General features: G+C 37.8%; 2 protein-coding genes across 3 annotated transcripts; both read right to left on the bottom strand.

The window, feature by feature from the left end:
• Positions 1 to 112: 112 nt before the first annotated feature.
• On the bottom strand, positions 113 to 5,144 carry tesca (tescalcin a). 2 transcript variants are annotated; one of them, XM_057326584.1, is made up of 8 exons: positions 5,013 to 5,144; positions 2,869 to 2,938; positions 2,710 to 2,790; positions 2,490 to 2,629; positions 995 to 1,056; positions 818 to 925; positions 659 to 706; positions 113 to 557 (listed from the first exon to the last, which is right to left on the bottom strand). In XM_057326584.1, exons 1-8 carry the CDS (start codon positions 5,071 to 5,073, stop codon positions 468 to 470), a joined length of 660 nt encoding a protein of 219 aa, XP_057182567.1. In that variant the 5' UTR covers positions 5,074 to 5,144; the 3' UTR covers positions 113 to 467. The 2 variants fall into 2 exon arrangements, with proteins under 2 accessions (XP_057182567.1, XP_057182575.1); XM_057326592.1 differs by having other exon boundaries at positions 4,999 to 5,110.
• A 742-nt stretch (positions 5,145 to 5,886) lies between these two features.
• fbxo21 (F-box protein 21) lies at positions 5,887 to 15,695 on the bottom strand. The gene is made up of 12 exons (XM_057326522.1): positions 15,438 to 15,695; positions 14,327 to 14,462; positions 14,046 to 14,155; positions 13,819 to 13,940; positions 13,561 to 13,707; positions 13,236 to 13,369; positions 12,158 to 12,294; positions 11,805 to 11,984; positions 9,772 to 9,904; positions 7,287 to 7,477; positions 6,873 to 7,030; positions 5,887 to 6,714 (listed from the first exon to the last, which is right to left on the bottom strand). The coding sequence occupies exons 1-12, from the start codon at positions 15,659 to 15,661 to the stop codon at positions 6,476 to 6,478; spliced, it is 1,911 nt and encodes a 636-aa protein (XP_057182505.1). The 5' UTR covers positions 15,662 to 15,695; the 3' UTR covers positions 5,887 to 6,475.
• Between the last annotated feature and the right edge of the window lie 261 nt (positions 15,696 to 15,956).

The raw sequence follows: 15,956 nt of genomic DNA, 5'->3' as shown, positions 1-15,956 counted from the left end.
TTTTCAGAAGTAACTGATAAGACATGGCTTGTTGTTTTCTTATCTCAGGGGGTGGAGTATGTCAGCACTTCTTTGTTATAAAAACGAGATCGTTGACCATGTAAAAACTTCGTCATTTATCAAAATGTTCATTTTATTCAGAAAGGAACACATTGAATTTTTGCAAACACAAAATAATATGGCTTGGTAAAAGCCCACAGTGCTATAAATCCTGTTGAATATAAGCATTATTATACTGTATATAAATGAAAGCATGGGTCAATTAAAATGTTTGAGTGCATGTGCATTGAGAGGCCACAAAAATAGCCCCATGTGGTTGACAAATGTCCTCTAGGTTATAAAATTGTTGGGAGAACTATGTCTCCTCTGTACATTCATGAAGTCTGGACTCACTCATACCCGCATCCTAAACATTTATGACTAAAGGTTGAAATAGTATTTTAGAACTTAGTGTTCTAAAGAGGAAACTACTTTGATTTCCCACATTGAACTCTAATTGTGTCCAAGTTCCAAAAGTTAATGTTCATCTTGGTCTCGATCTGGATCCCTTTTAAAATCTGTGGGAGAGACATGCAAATGTGAGGTAGGAACTGGATGCGCATCATTTTAATATTTCCCTAATAAGCTAATGACAAACAGACTGTTGAAGAGATCAAACCTTCTGGAAATGTGCAAAGGTGATTCCCTCATAATACTCATCTGGACCCTTTAACAACAGCAAGAACCGTTTACAAAATCAAAACTTTCACTTCGCAGTAAAACAATCGTGATTCATGTCGGTGGCATTTAGACCAAATGACAGAAAATAATACTGTACCATCTGACCCATTGTGACACTTGCAACTTCCAGCATTGCAGCGTCTGAAATGGCTTTTGCTGTTTCCGTCTCTATGGTTTCATTACTAGACAGCAGCTCTTCTACCAGCTATAATCAGAAACAGTCATGTGGATGTAGTTGTGATAAGTAAGAATAAAGAAGTGATAGGAATCTTACACGTTTATATTCGTCTAATGTGATGAAGCCGTCATTGTCAGTGTCATGCATGTTGAAAAGAACTGCAGAGAAGAAAATAAAGTTATCAGTTATTATCAATCATGTTAGTTATTTTATTCCCTCTTTACAAAAATTAACCTTGGCTTTAATACACAAATTTACCATTATCGTTACTTTTCTAAGGGCAAATGGAAAACAATAACACTTAAAAGTCGATTTATTTAAATACAATAATACATTTGCTAGTCCTGCAGACACGTTTTGCAGTAACGCTAAATGAACGACTCAACTTCCGGTGTTCACAGCTGACGCAATTCCGCCGAAGGACAGCAGGTAAGGATCTACGTGTCTTTAAAATAAGAATGTCTTAATTTATAGTGGTGACATTTTATTTTTAGTTCGTTTTTAAGACATTAAAGAGAAATAAAATAGGTTTTGATTTTAATTTGAGGGCGACGAATTTTAAGGTAATTTTACTGCCATGCGCTTTAACTTTAAATAATGTTCGTACTTTTATTCCACTACGAGTACACAAATGCATGAACCTAACAGTATTACTTCCGAGTACAAAAGATGAACGTGTTAATCACTGTTGACAGCCCTGTTTCTCCTGCTCCACAAAGTTCGTGCGTACACGTACCTGCTGTTTATGTGGAAGATGATGGCAGGGTTGCCAGATATGCGTAACAAAACCCACCCAATGACCAAACTCAAAATGCGCGACTCCCACATGCACTGTTATGCATTTCCACACAATTTCTGTTTTTATAAATAATAAATTAAATAGTTTTAACTTGGTACAAATGAGGTTATTACGAGTGAAGCGTCCCTTGTTTAAAGGTGCAGTTTGTAAAAACCGCTGATCAAAACGACAACAATGCCGTAGCTTGATGACGCTGTGAAGGAGCGTGGAATGATGGGATCTGTTGTCTTCAACTCCACTGCTGATGGCCATCAATCAGACGGGAACGAGAAGTCATGTTAGTGGATGAGGTAAAGTTTTATAATTGTTGCGAATAATTGTGGTCCATAAATAAGTGACTGCTCCAAACAAGTTAGTGGCTTGCTAGACGCTAGAAACTACTTCCGCATTTGTCCACAACACTGTTGTCATGCGGTTTCTACGTCAGTAAAGGCGGTAACAAAGGGTAACGCGGATATGACGCCATTGACCGGCGACTGCACAGCCCCGTGTCACTGATTTAGAATGGTGATTTTCTCACGATTTACAAGTAGTTGGAAACATTTGAGATATTGTAAGTACTCGGCTGGACAAAATATATAACACTAGCCTAGTGGTTTTTGGATATTTTACTGCAAAATTGTTACAAACTGCACCTTTAATTTATCGGTTCAGTGTATCACCACCAATGTCCTGCACTGATAAAACCGAACCCAATGATGGTGGTGTTTGTTTCAGCAATGTGATCTAGCCTTTACATCTGAATACGTTTGTTATTAGTTAGTTTGAGTTTGTTCTGAAACTTATTCTCACAGCGTAGTTTCTCCTTCTTGATATTTTGCTTCTCCTCTTCGCTGGTGCCTTGTTTGGGTGGTGTGAAGAATGCCAGAATAGTCAGAAAATCCTCAAATTCAATCTCCTGTAGATAGCCGTCCTCATTCTGACCCAAGTTCCTGGAAAAAGTCCCTTGTGAGAAAAAAAACGTCCCATGTGACATTTAGCCCCGGTGTGCCCTAACCACATCCTTACCTACCTTTTATCAAAAAAGGCCCCGGTGATCTGTCTCCGGATTGGGTTCACAGCCAAATTAATAATATTGTCAAGATGTTCTCGTCTGAAAAGGGCAAAATAATTTTTGCGTGAACTTTCCCTTAATAGGTAGCCTTAAATCAATCATTTGTGTGTACAGTACCTTAAAACGCCTTCATTTTCTGTGAGGGACATAAATCGTTTATGGAGGCTGTTTATCTGGTCTATGGAAACTAAAGGGGAAAAACAAAATATACAAAGATTTTAAAATAAACAAGTAACAGGTAGAGAGAACGTAGATAACAGGGTGCTTTCTATAGAGTTAGTGCAACAATAGTGATCTCTAATGCAAAATCTTCCTCAGATTGTGTTACAGGACGGGGTGGGAGGGGGGGTTGTCCTATTGCTTAGAAAGGTGTGCGACATGGGCCCGGTTTCACAGACAAGGGTAGTCCCAGACTAAAATGAGACCTGTCTTACCTGAATGTAACTTGCCCAGAAACATCTTCAAATATATCAGTGCCATTGTTTCGTCTCGAGATGCACACCAGTAATGTTTTCTTCTAAGGCATTTTTACGAAAGCGACATAAATATCGAAATTCAACTAAGGCATAGACCTGGCTTAAGCTAAACCGTGTCTGTGAAACCGGGCAATTTTTAATGATTGTTTTTATTGTTGACTTACTTTGGGAATGTACACCCGACAATTCTGCATGTTTTAAAAAAAATTTGAGGAGAGAAAAGCGTTTAAAAAAGTGTTGCTATGCAATATCAGTTTTAGTTTTTGGAAAACCTTTTGTCATGTTTATTAATACATTTTGTACATTTACAGCACATGAACTAAAGCCATCGCAAAAACACCTCTCCCACACAAATTGTCTCGAACCTTACATGTGTGGGCTTGTTCAAGATTCCAACTAAGTGAGATTCAGTACATTTGAAGATTTATGTAGAGTTGCCTACTCCAGCTGTCAAAATACAGGAGTATGTCATAACCTTTCATTCATTAGCAAGTATTATAGTGACCAACAGAGTAATATTTATATGTACAATTAAATATAAATATATACTGTTTATATTATACTATTACTGTCTAAATTGAAGATTCGTTACATTCTGAAAGTATATTACTTGATGTTTAATATAATGTTGAATGTTATTTTAAAGGTCAGGTTAGAGTCACTGTTTATGCATATGACGTAATATATACTGTATATCTAGTTGTGTGAACTAAGCATTCAAAACACTCATCAGTTCATGTAAAACAATATAAAATATTTGAAAGCAACTAGGAAATACCAGTTTTTCCAGTTTTCTCTGGGACACAACGGCCCGGTTTCACAGACAAAGCTTAAGGCTAGTCCCAGACTAAAATGAATGTGTGACCTGTCTTACCTGAATGTAACTCGCTCAGAAATATCTTCAAATATATCAGTGCCATTATTTTGTCTCGAGATGCACACCAGTAATGTATTCTTCTAAGGTATTTTTATAAAAGCAACATAAATATCTTAATTCAACTAACGCAGTCCTGGCTTAAGCTAAACCGTGTCTTCTAAACCGGGCCAACGTGTCACAAAAATGTGTCATTTGCATTAAACCCGAAGTTTGTTAAGAAATCAAACAGATGTGGGCTGAATAGCGCAAAGTATGAAAGGACAACCGAAAATGCATACAGTTCTTTAAATACACAATAGCAAAGTGAAAACCAGCGAAAACAACCCATCGTTTTAGAGTGTTTTGTAGATTTTTTAAAAAGTAAAATGCTTATTTAAACACAGCTTATGAAATGGCAAAATAGTAGAATATACAAAACCACTGCTAGAGAGAATGGGAACTTGTGTAATTGGACTTTTGACTCATAAGGAAATAGTTATTGAAATAGCCTTGTGACAACTTGACCCAGCGTACACAATGTAATCATGAACACAGTACATAGTTTGCATTTTTAAGTATTAAGTTATTTTTTTGTCTTTTAATTTATTTATTTAATTTGGGACAGTATAAGAAAGATAACTTCAGCCAAAGAGCTGAAAAAAAATACATTGTACATAGAAAATATAGCATACGCTAGTTTGCATCCTAGGTCCCTAGAAATGCTTTAGTAGACCAACGCTGCTTATATATTAAACATGCACACCATAAAAAACGAAATACCTATTTTACTCCTTACCCCTGGCAGCATATAGAAATGCTTATATATGCCACATCTAATAACTTAACTACTGACGACATAGCTACTAATAATATCAGTTTTTAAACATTGTAGAATTAACAGAAGCTGTACATTACATTTAGTTACTCACAGCCGGTTTTATCAGAGAGATGTTGGAACTTATGCGCTCGGTCAGACTGTGAACCTCCCATGATAAAGTGCTTCACTGAAGAGTAGAGGAAACAAAGTGAGAGTAGGTTTAACCTGTTCCCAAAAATAAGAGTAAAGATCCTCCCCTGTTGCGAAATAGGCTATGCAAAGTGTCTGTGAGCAGCCCGCGATCTGAAAATGCCATTATATGTTTTGATATGTTATGACATGTTTTGTAGGACACCTGTGGCTTTCTGTCCTACCAAATTTTAACGGTGTGGCAAGTATGATATTATATGAAATAAAGCCTCGTGGTACTAATATTATTTTAAATAGTATTAAAATGATTATTAAAATTGCATAAAAAAATGAAATACAATGACAAAATACTATGATCTAAATGCCTGGGGAATTAAACTCTCTCAATAATAACAACAGTGGCACATATCCAGCATTGTCATCAGAAAGTGGATTATAGTATGTCTGGTGCATTATGGGTTCTCATATTTGCATCATAAATATTTGAGGTAGAGTTGCTTTGGATGCAAATTAAAGTTGTCAAACACACACACACAGTTTTGTTTACAAATGGAACTGCGTGTCATTTTTTATTAAAATCATTGAGCCATATGGCTTATGTTAAAATTTCATACATGCATATGTATAAAGAAATTCTTCCTGGTATAAGGTATATGTTTTGTGCAAAAATGTATTTGATGTTTGATTTGAATATGATTTGGAAATCTGAAAGCAATGAAAGTTAATTAAAAGGCAAATCTAACTGTTCAGAGCTAAGAAAATATACCACAGTGTTTTTTGAACATGAAAGTTTAGTAACAGATAAAGTAATAAATAAATAAAATATATCAAATAATTACACCACCACATTTTGAGCTTCTCCTTTTATTGTAATTATTTCTTATGTTCTCAATACTCTTATATTTATACCCATTATGAGCCAAGAAGTTCTTGTGCCCCAGTTTTTTTTGGGGGGGGAATAAACATTACAAAATTTTTTAGACATTTTTTTCATGTCATGTCAAGTGCATGTTTGTTAACAGATGTAACAATGGTTAGTGCATTAGTTCGGTGAGATATGCAGGACTATATCAGGGATTCATCAGAGATGAAAATGTCGTAAAGTGGACCTGAAACAGATCACATATACACGTATTCAGATCCTCTTTTCTATTATTCGATATGTTTACACATTATAGAAGTACATTTTGCGAGCATCCATACAAATATCGTTACTTAACCACATCCTTTGTGTTTGACTGAGTGATAGTTGCCCTTAAAACTGATCTAGGACCAGGATGTTGTACAGATGAAAATACCGTTGATCTAACGCCTTTGCCTTTATTAAACAAACCATCAGTGACTCCCACATTAGTGTAAAGATGGGTGATTTTATACATTTGTGATTGGGAAGGGAGAGAAAGGGACGGGTGTTGGCATTCCATTCTATGGATCTAACAAATCGTGGTCCTGGAAATTGGCGGTGGGTTCCGGCGGCTGCCCTGAGTTTGGGGTGAGACCGTGGTAAAGCTCCTCTACAGTGCTGTGGGTCTTGCACGTGTCCTCCGGGTAGCGCGTTTCAAGCTCCTCGTTGGCGATGTAATGCGTGTTGGAGAATTCGGCGAAGTAACGGCCGACCTCGGGATGGGCGATCTCCATCGGGGCAGCGTGAGGTTCGAGGTTCTCTGCAAACAACGAGAATATGATTCGTGACCATTACGATCCTAAAATGAAAACGTCTTCAATTAACAACCATTTCGCTGAGGAAATGCTTAGGAAATCAGTTTATTTCCCATGTATCAACAATACGATTACGAAAAGAGCAACGACAGGGCCGACTCACCCTGTGCAGCATATCTACAGGTTCCGTCCTGTACTAGGACATTGTAGAAGGGCTGATCGGCCCCCTTAGACAGCTGATGGACCCTCATGGTGTTAATCCACTCCTGACTCATCGTGCATTTGGGATCCCATCCATAAATCACACAGTTATAGCCTGACCTACGAGAACAATCGGACAGTATAAAAATAACAAAATAATATTGTCAAATATCAATTCGACTAAATTGTTGATGTAAAACACAATTTTTTCGCAGAATAGGACCAGGTTAACGTATAAGGGAAGTTAATTTGTTCCCTTTGCTCTCGTCAAATTTCAGAATAAATTCATGATACTTTGTTATTATAATGAGACCAAAATTTGATATTGAGGACAAAGAGGAAAACATGTTTATTGTGGTTTGTCACGCACTCGCACCTTTTATGCTTCATGATGAGACCAACAGAGTACTGCACGTCCCTGTGATCCGGCGCACTGCGTCTCTTTACCTCCGGTTCTACTAGATGTCTTTTGTGTTGGATGTGCTCGAGGGTGTGCTGGACCAGATAGCCCACAGCGCCGTGCTGAGATGGGTCCAGAGCCTGAATGCGCTGCAGAATATCCAACACCTGAGACGGAAATCAAAAAGATAAGACATCATACCAGTTGTGTCACAATATGAATTATGTTTGGTATTAGGGCTGTTAAACGATTAATCGCATCCAGAATAAAAGCGTGTTTACATAATATACACAGTATGTCACATATACATTTGTTTGTATTTATTAAACACATACATATTTATATACATTTAGGAAATATTTACAGTACATGTGCATACTTAAATATTTAATTGATATTATATATCAACATTTATTGTTTTTTTTTAATTGTTTTCTTAAATATACTGTATATGTATGTGTATGTTTGTAAATACAAAATTAACATGCACAGTACACAGACGTATATTATGTAAACACAACTTTGATTCTGGATACGATTAATCGTTTAACAGTCCTAAATGCAAAATCATCAAAATATTTTCATGTGTTTATTAACATTTATGCATTTGGCGCAGATGCTGCCGTCCAAAGTGAAATAAAGACCTTTAGTCACAGAAAGTCATGCACGACCATGGTTAGCATTTGACTATCAATGTATAAAAAATGTACAGAATGACAAAATTTGCTTTTAATAATACGTAACTGTAGCATTCATATACTCCACACACACATATATATATACACTCACCTAAAGGATTATTAGGAACACCTGTTCAATTTCTCATTAATGCAATTATCTAATCAACCAATCACATGGCAGTTGCTTCAATGCATTTAGGGGTGTGGTCCTGGTCAAGACAATCTCCTGAACTCCAAACTGAATGTCAGAATGGGAAAGAAAGGTGATTTAAGCAATTTTGAGCGTGGCATGGTTGTTGGTGCCAGACGGGCCGGTCTGAGTATTTCACAATCTGCTCAGTTACTGGGATTTTCACGCACAACCATTTCTAGGGTTTACAAAGAATGGTGTGAAAAGGGAAAAACATCCAGTATGCGGCAGTCCTGTGGGCGAAAATGCCTTGTTGATGCTAGAGGTCAGAGGAGAATGGGCCGACTGATTCAAGCTGATAGAAGAGCAACTTTGACTGAAATAACCACTCGTTACAACCGAGGTATGCAGCAAAGCATTTGTGAAGCCACAACACGCACAACCTTGAGGCAGATGGGCTACAACAGCAGAAGACCCCACCGGGTACCACTCATCTCCACTACAAATAGGAAAAAGAGGCTACAATTTGCACGAGCTCACCAAAATTGGACAGTTGAAGACTGGAAAAATGTTGCCTGGTCTGATGAGTCTCGATTTCTGTTGAGACATTCAAATGGTAGAGTCAGAATTTGGCGTAAACAGAATGAGAACATGGATCCATCATGCCTTGTTACCACTGTGCAGGCTGGTGGTGGTGGTGTAATGGTGTGGGGGATGTTTTCTTGGCACACTTTAGGCCCCTTAGTGCCAATTGGGCATCGTTTAAATGCCACGGCCTACCTGAGCATTGTTTCTGACCATGTCCATCCCTTTATGACCACCATGTACCCATCCTCTAATGGCTACTTCCAGCAGGATAATGCACCATGTCACAAAGCTCGAATCATTTCAAATTGGTTTCTTGAACATGACAATGAGTTCACTGTACTAGAATGGCCCCCACAGTCACCAGATCTCAACCCGATAGAACATCTTTGGGATGTGGTGGAACGGGAGCTTCGTGCCCTGGATGTGCATCCCACAAATCTCCATCAACTGCAAGATGCTATCCTATCAATATGGGCCAACATTTCTAAAGAATGCTTTCAGCACCTTGTTGAATCAATGCCACGTAGAATTAAGGCAGTTCTGAAGGCGAAAGGGGGTCAAACACCGTATTAGTATGGTGTTCCTAATAATCCTTTAGGTGAGTGTATATAGTATTTAAAAGCGTAATTTAATTATCAGCCTTGATTATATGAAGGATATAGAGTTAGTATTCACTAGCTGTTGAATGAGGATATTTGACTTGCCTTTGTATCCAACATGCATGCATTTAAAATGGCATTTGCGGTGTATTCTTAGCATTTGACATTTATACTTTGCTACACCTGTTTATATTATTCAAGTACTCATTTAGCACATGCGTTCATCCAAAGTGACCGTGACAATCCACAGCACAGGCACAAGCCCCCCTCTGCTGTAACCTGAGGATAAAATGCCTTGCTCAAGGGCACAACGATGATGGATTGTCTATCTCTCCTTGCACGACTTGAACCCAAAAGGCCAGATCTTATGCCACACCACCCCAAACTGACCTGAACTATGATTGCTGGCTGAATGTCAATCAAGGGTATATAAACCTTTGAATGTTTTGTGTGACTGTGCTTACTTTCTCCGGCCAGATGCCCAGGTGGAAGTAGAGGCGGGCCTGCAGCAGAAGATACTGCACATTATCAGGATTAATAGTGAGGTAGAGATCCAGAGAGTCCCGTAGGAGCTGGTACGATTTCTCGTTCCCTTCCCTAGAGAGTAAACAAACACAAACACTGACAATTTAACACGTTTAGCCGACAAACACAGACTAAACACCAGGGCTCGATTAATCGTTTCTTAAAATGCGGTCGATTCAATATCGATTCTCAAAAGCCGTGAATCTATTTTTTTTCTTTCATATTTCCGCAAGCACTGAACATTCATTAACGTGAATGTTATTGCTACTACTATCCACTAGATGTCACTTTTCCTTTTACAACGGGTGGATGTTACAATAGGAGCATATTGTTCATTCCTTGCTTAATTTACATGGCGGTCAAATTGAACATCATCTTCACATAAAAGGCAGCGGTTCATATGATTGCAGCCTCTCTTTACAGCTAATTTTGCGAAATTTAGTTTGTTATACTGTATCTTAAATGTAAACCAACCTGATCCTGTTTGATCAAGGTATGCGACTGTTCTGTTTCAAAGTTTAATATACAGATTTGTGGCTCTTCATTACATTTTTTAATTCACCATTGTAATCTGATACTTACTGATCTTTTTTTCCTGATATCTATAGGATTTGTAGCAATCATTGACCCGAATCGAGAATCGAATCGAGAGCTTGTGAATCGAGAATCGAATCGGAACATCAGAATCGATACCCAGCCCTACTAAACACTTCCCAGACTGTCAGTCAGCCATGGTTAGCATTTGACTATCAATGTATAAAAAATGTACAGAATGACACAATTTGCTTTTAATAATACGTAACTGTAGCATTCATATACTCCACATATACAGTATATATATATATATATATAGTATTTAAAAGCATAATTTAATTATCAGCCTTGATTATATGAAGGATATAGAGTTAGTATTTACTAGCTGCCGAATCAGGATATTTGACTTGCCTTTGTATCCATCATGCATTTATAAAATATAAATACATACATTTGTTTTTGAAATATTCAATGGAAGATTTCATTTTTCACACCAATTTAAAAAGAAGTCAAAAACAGGCCCATGCTCTTCCTCTCCTTCATGTAAAAGACTCACTAAAGCAGTATCGTCTGCGTATATAATAATAATGTATCTATTTTTGAAAGAACCTGAACAAGAATGTGTGTATAAGATAAAGAGTAAAGGAGATAACGCACATCCTTGGGGAGATCCAATCGAGGTAATCATTTAATCAGAAACAGATCCTCCTAACTTAACCCGCTGGGTCACCCATGTAATCCACTTACTCTCAAGTGAAAATTCTCTTTCCAGAATACCAGCTAATATAGTAGGAGAGATATAATTAAAGGCTGATGAGAAGTCCACAAATAAGATTTTAACAAGAGACTTTGGTTTCTCTAAATGAGAGAGCAGCAAATGCAGAACAGTTAGGATTGCATCCTCTACTCCCCTAGAAGGATCAATGAGTTGCTGTGTTTGGGATACAATATATGTTTTCACTAAGCGCTCAAAACTCTTCATCAATAAGGATATAAGTGCTATTGGGTGGAAAGTCATTAAATCCCAAAGGTCTCGAAACTTTAGCCGCTGGAACTATACGATGTTTTCCATAGGGCAGGTACAATACCAATATTATAAGACATGACTAACCTCTAATTCATCAATATAAAAGCCAGTAGAAGAGGTAATCATTTTAGACGATATAAAAGCCAGTAGTTCCCACATCCACTGTCAAAACGACAAAAATACGAGTTAAGCTGATTGGCCATTTTCAGCTCCTTATCTCCTCATAACACCAGGGGTTGATTACCTCTTCCCTTATGCCGAATGTGTGTCATGGTCTTTTCCCCTGCCAAACTTGCCACATGTCAAATAAGACTCTATTTTTGGTTTATATAGAGTATATCTGTCTTTTAATTTGCCTCTGTATATCCCTCAAGATTACCTCATCCTCCTGTTTTCTGTGTGCCGTCTTACCCTCTCTTGCCGATGTTGAGCAGGTTTCCCACCATCCGCAGTAGTAGTTCTCCTGTGCTTATAGCACCGTAGTAATCTGCTGTCACCTGGTGTCTGATCAGATACTCGCACTCTTTAGCAGCCAGCTGCTTGCCGTTGCCAAAAGCATCGATGTACACGTAATCATAGATGTCACCACTCCTGTAAAACAGCTCATTGGTTATTTTAGGCATGTTCTATTTTTTGCCATTGTAACTAAATAAAATGTAGCATTTTTCAAAGCACCTTAGCATAAAACACAAACAAGTATTGGATTCAGGGCGGTGCGATTATAACAGATAGCTACAACGTGAAGAAATGCTAATAATGCCCACCTCCTTTGATTTTGGCACCAGCGGAGCAGGAAGTGGTTGGGGAAGTTGACAGGCTCGAGCGGTACGCCTAGGTTTCTGGACAGTGTCATGTAGAGCACAGAGAGGCTGATGGGAATGCCTGTATGACGGAGCAGCACCTAAACAGAAGAGGGTGCAAGAGAGAACACTGTTGACCATCCATTACTCTTTAGATTTCAATTCAACATCATACCCGTTTAAAATATTTAAATAAATCCAACATTTTATATATGATTCTTTTTGTATTTTTTTACTCTCTTGCCTACATTCGAGTCAGCATTCAAACCGCTCAGTTACTGACAATGTGCACTACCTAATGAACATAATAAATATAGAGCACGTACAAATATTAGATACATAATCGGCCATTTTTATACGTTTTTCAAACTTTATGTGGCATCTTTCACTGTGCTTGTGGGTGTCTTTATCTTAAAAGGAAACTTCACCCAAAAATGAAAATTCTATCATTTACTCACCTTCCAAATCTGTATAAATGTCTTTGTTCTGATGAACACAGAGAGAGATATTTTGAAGAATGCTTATAACCAGACAGATTTTGCCCCCCCCCATTGACTACCATAGTAGGAAATAATACAATGGTAATCAAAAGTGCCCCAGAACTGTTTGCTGTCCTACATTCTTCAAAATATCTTCCTTTGTGTTCAACAGAACAAAAAAAGGATAAAGTAATTTTTCCTACTATGGGAGTCAACGGGGGGCAAGATCTGTTTGGTTACAAGCATTCTTCCAAATATCTTTCTCTGTGTTCATCAGAACAAAGACATTTATACAGATTTGGAACAACTCGAAGGTGAGTAAATGATGACAGAATTTTCATTTTTGGGTGAAGCGTCCCTTTAAAATGCTGCCTTGTAGTTTGACCAAAATCTTATTTTCATTCTTTGAAACAGCATGCAAGAACTATGTGCCCATGGTCCCTTAAAATGCTTTCTAGTTAGGCAGCTCATTAGATCTGGAATAGAGCTGGTGTAACTCAACAATGCACAGGTCTCTATATAGAAAATGTGTATATGAGACACAAGGCAGTATCCATGTGCACCTGATGTATGTATGAGTTCAGCGGATTGTAGTAGTCGCGGTCATTGCCCTTGTACTGCAGCTGCTCATACAGGACGACGTTGAGAGCGCATATCACCTGCCTCTGTGACTCCAAGTCTTCCAGAACATAGTCATCTAGGAAAACAACAGTGAAGAACCAAATTGAACAAGTTGTTGTCAAAAAGTAACCTAAGAGACCTCTGAGAAATTTAATTTATCACGCTCAAAGCTGTTATCAGACAACAGAGAATCCTACGTGACTGGCTACACAAGACCTTTCTGAGAACAATAAATTGAATTTTCTAGATCTCTTTTTGTAAACTGACCTTGACTAGCTCGCAGACACGGGTGTGTGGCGTGTTTCACGCGCAGGTATTTTTTCACATTTTCTGTGATGTCTTCTATCTGGGCAGATATACTCTCAAGAGTGACATCAGCCAGCGGGTTGCAATACTGGTCGACCAAAACAGCCCCTGAAAAATTGGATCAAACAAAAAGCATTGTTCTACTAAAAGAAGGAAGGCATTGGGGGTTTTTTTGAAGAAAAGAAAAAACGTTCTTGTGTTTGAGGGAAACGCTTTTACCTTCAAGGGCTAATTGCTGTTCTGGTGGCCGTTCAAGGAAAATCTTCAGATTCCTCAAGATGTTTTGCTGACGGAGGAAATACAGGATTTTCTTTGCATAGTACTTAAGTGTCAAACTTTTGCTGAAGCCGTCATAGAAAGAAAGGGAGCGAGAATTATACATTTGATCTGCTTACCAAATGGTATTCAGAAAATCCGATGGTAATAGAAATAAGATCATCTCTAACCTTTTGTCAGAATTCAAAATGGTGATCAGCTCATCTTCACAGAAGTGTTCTGGAGCACCAAGAGATTCTATTTCTGCAAAGCTGTCTCCAAGAACCTGGCCAATGCAAGGCTAAATTACAGAGCTCTGGGTTAGTTAGTAAAGAAACAGAGTAAATCCAGCTTGCCTTGACTATACCTGTCTCACCATTGTGTTTTTAAATATAAATATGAAATTTTAAATATAGTTCTGTATATATTTATCATAACTGCAACGTGTAGGCCGTACTTCACATGAACTTACAACTTCTGTGAAGAACCTCTTGGAAATAGATTCTACTGTTCTTCTTATCTGTTGACCAACCATGTGACGCGTTTTAAATTCCTTCAGCCAATCGTATGACTCATTCTGTCGATAAAGTCTCTGAAGCCTGGGCCACCTAAAATATCCAAGACACGTCAATTTAACCTCACACATAAAAATACTCATGTATAAAGCACTGACAAACGAGGGAATACAAACATAATGTTAAAGACGACCCTAAATGTGGCCAAGGCAATTCCAACATCCCAAATAATGTATTAACTATAGACCGTTTCAGCGCCAACAACATAAACAAATGTTATGTGGCCCAACTTAAATTCTGGTAGACCTCCGCAAAAACATCGATAACGGTTGAGTAGTTTAAAAGGAATTTAATACTTTTACTATGAATTAATATTAATAGAAACTAAATTGTAAACCTAACACAGACCGGAAGTGTATTACAAATTGTAATTTAGCACCTTAGAAATATGTTCCATGTTAACCATATCACAAGTAAAATTAACCGGGGTTATTATGGTCAAAGTTAAGTAATCACTTTTGGCAGACTGATTACCATTGTATTACCATACTTTTAATACAAATGCCACTATGGTACGTTTAATGACACCAGTCTATGGTTTCATTATCAATAGCATAAACCCAAAATACCATGGTTACAATAAAACTAAGCAATGAAATACAACCAGAATCCTGAAAGTTTTGTACATATTTCGTCAAGACTTTATATAAATAAATAATAGTTTTGCTAGTATGGAATTTTTGTAAATGTTTGCATGGGGACAACGAGGACACTAGATTATCTGAGCATTTCTATGTTCAAGGTCACTATTCATAATTAATAATGATATGTGCATATCTTGCTTTTACTTATAAGGGATGTAACCCATTTAATAATACACGACGCATATGCATGTATGCACGCACGCAGGACATATCTGATGCAACATCACAATGTGAACTCAAACCGAACACTGAGGACACATCTAAACCATCTAACATGAATGGACCGAGTTTAAGTCAAGCACGAATCTGGTATCTGGCAGCTGATGAAGGTTATAATTTAGAAATGTTTTTTCACAAATGCCACCTGAGTTTGTATTGGTGCGCCCAAACCTTCCCCCTGCAGTGGCACACGTCACGCAGCCTCTTGCACGTGCAGGAAACGTTGCAAATGTCGAAATGGTTCAGAACAGGAAAGCACAATATATACTCTAACAATTCCGCGGGTAAATCGGTCAGCTGCTTGGCAAAGCTCTCAGAAATAACCGCGTTTGTCCCTAAAACTCGATCTCCTGTGTATGGCGTCGCCATTTTTTCTGTTTACTCCGATGACCTCATCGAAGTGCCGCCCAATTCTGCCATGACACCACGCCCCCTTCTGGTGCAGAGGGCTGAACTTTGAGAGTAGTGAGAAATATCTGCGTTTAACGTTTGTTATTAATCAAATAAAGTTTCTCGTTAAGCATATTTCATCTGAACACACCGTACATTTGTTGTTTTAGTTTTTTTTTAAGTCTTCTTTTGCACAGTTTTTGCAAAGTATATTATGAATTTACATGTCACTGCTAATTATATACTGTATATATAACTTTATATGTCATAGTAG

Source organism: Triplophysa rosa, linkage group LG2 (genome assembly GCF_024868665.1).
Source record: "Triplophysa rosa linkage group LG2, Trosa_1v2, whole genome shotgun sequence".
In the NCBI taxonomy this organism is placed as follows: Eukaryota; Metazoa; Chordata; class Actinopteri; order Cypriniformes; family Nemacheilidae; genus Triplophysa; species Triplophysa rosa.
Note: the sequence above shows the minus strand (reverse complement) of the source record. Positions and strands in the feature narration are given on the sequence as shown.

What these genes read in the sequence shown, in the direction of transcription:
- fbxo21 (XM_057326522.1), bottom strand. Translation starts at nt 15,661, where the DNA reads ATGGCGACGCCATACACAGGAGATCGAGTTTTAGGGACAAACGCGGTT. An exon ending in GCGCACCAATACAAACTCAG is followed by an intron (nt 14,463 to 15,437) that starts GTGGCATTTGTG and finishes TGGATATTTTAG; the next exon opens with GTGGCCCAGGCTTCAGAGAC. An exon ending in GTGTCTGCGAGCTAGTCAAG is followed by an intron (nt 13,370 to 13,560) that starts GTCAGTTTACAA and finishes TTGTTTTCCTAG; the next exon opens with ATGACTATGTTCTGGAAGAC.
- tesca (XM_057326584.1), bottom strand. Translation starts at nt 5,073, where the DNA reads ATGGGAGGTTCACAGTCTGACCGAGCGCATAAGTTCCAACATCTCTCT. An exon ending in CAAGAAGGAGAAACTACGCT is followed by an intron (nt 1,057 to 2,489) that starts GTGAGAATAAGT and finishes TCTTCTCTGCAG; the next exon opens with TTCTTTTCAACATGCATGAC. An exon ending in CATTAGACGAATATAAACGT is followed by an intron (nt 926 to 994) that starts GTAAGATTCCTA and finishes TTCTGATTATAG; the next exon opens with CTGGTAGAAGAGCTGCTGTC.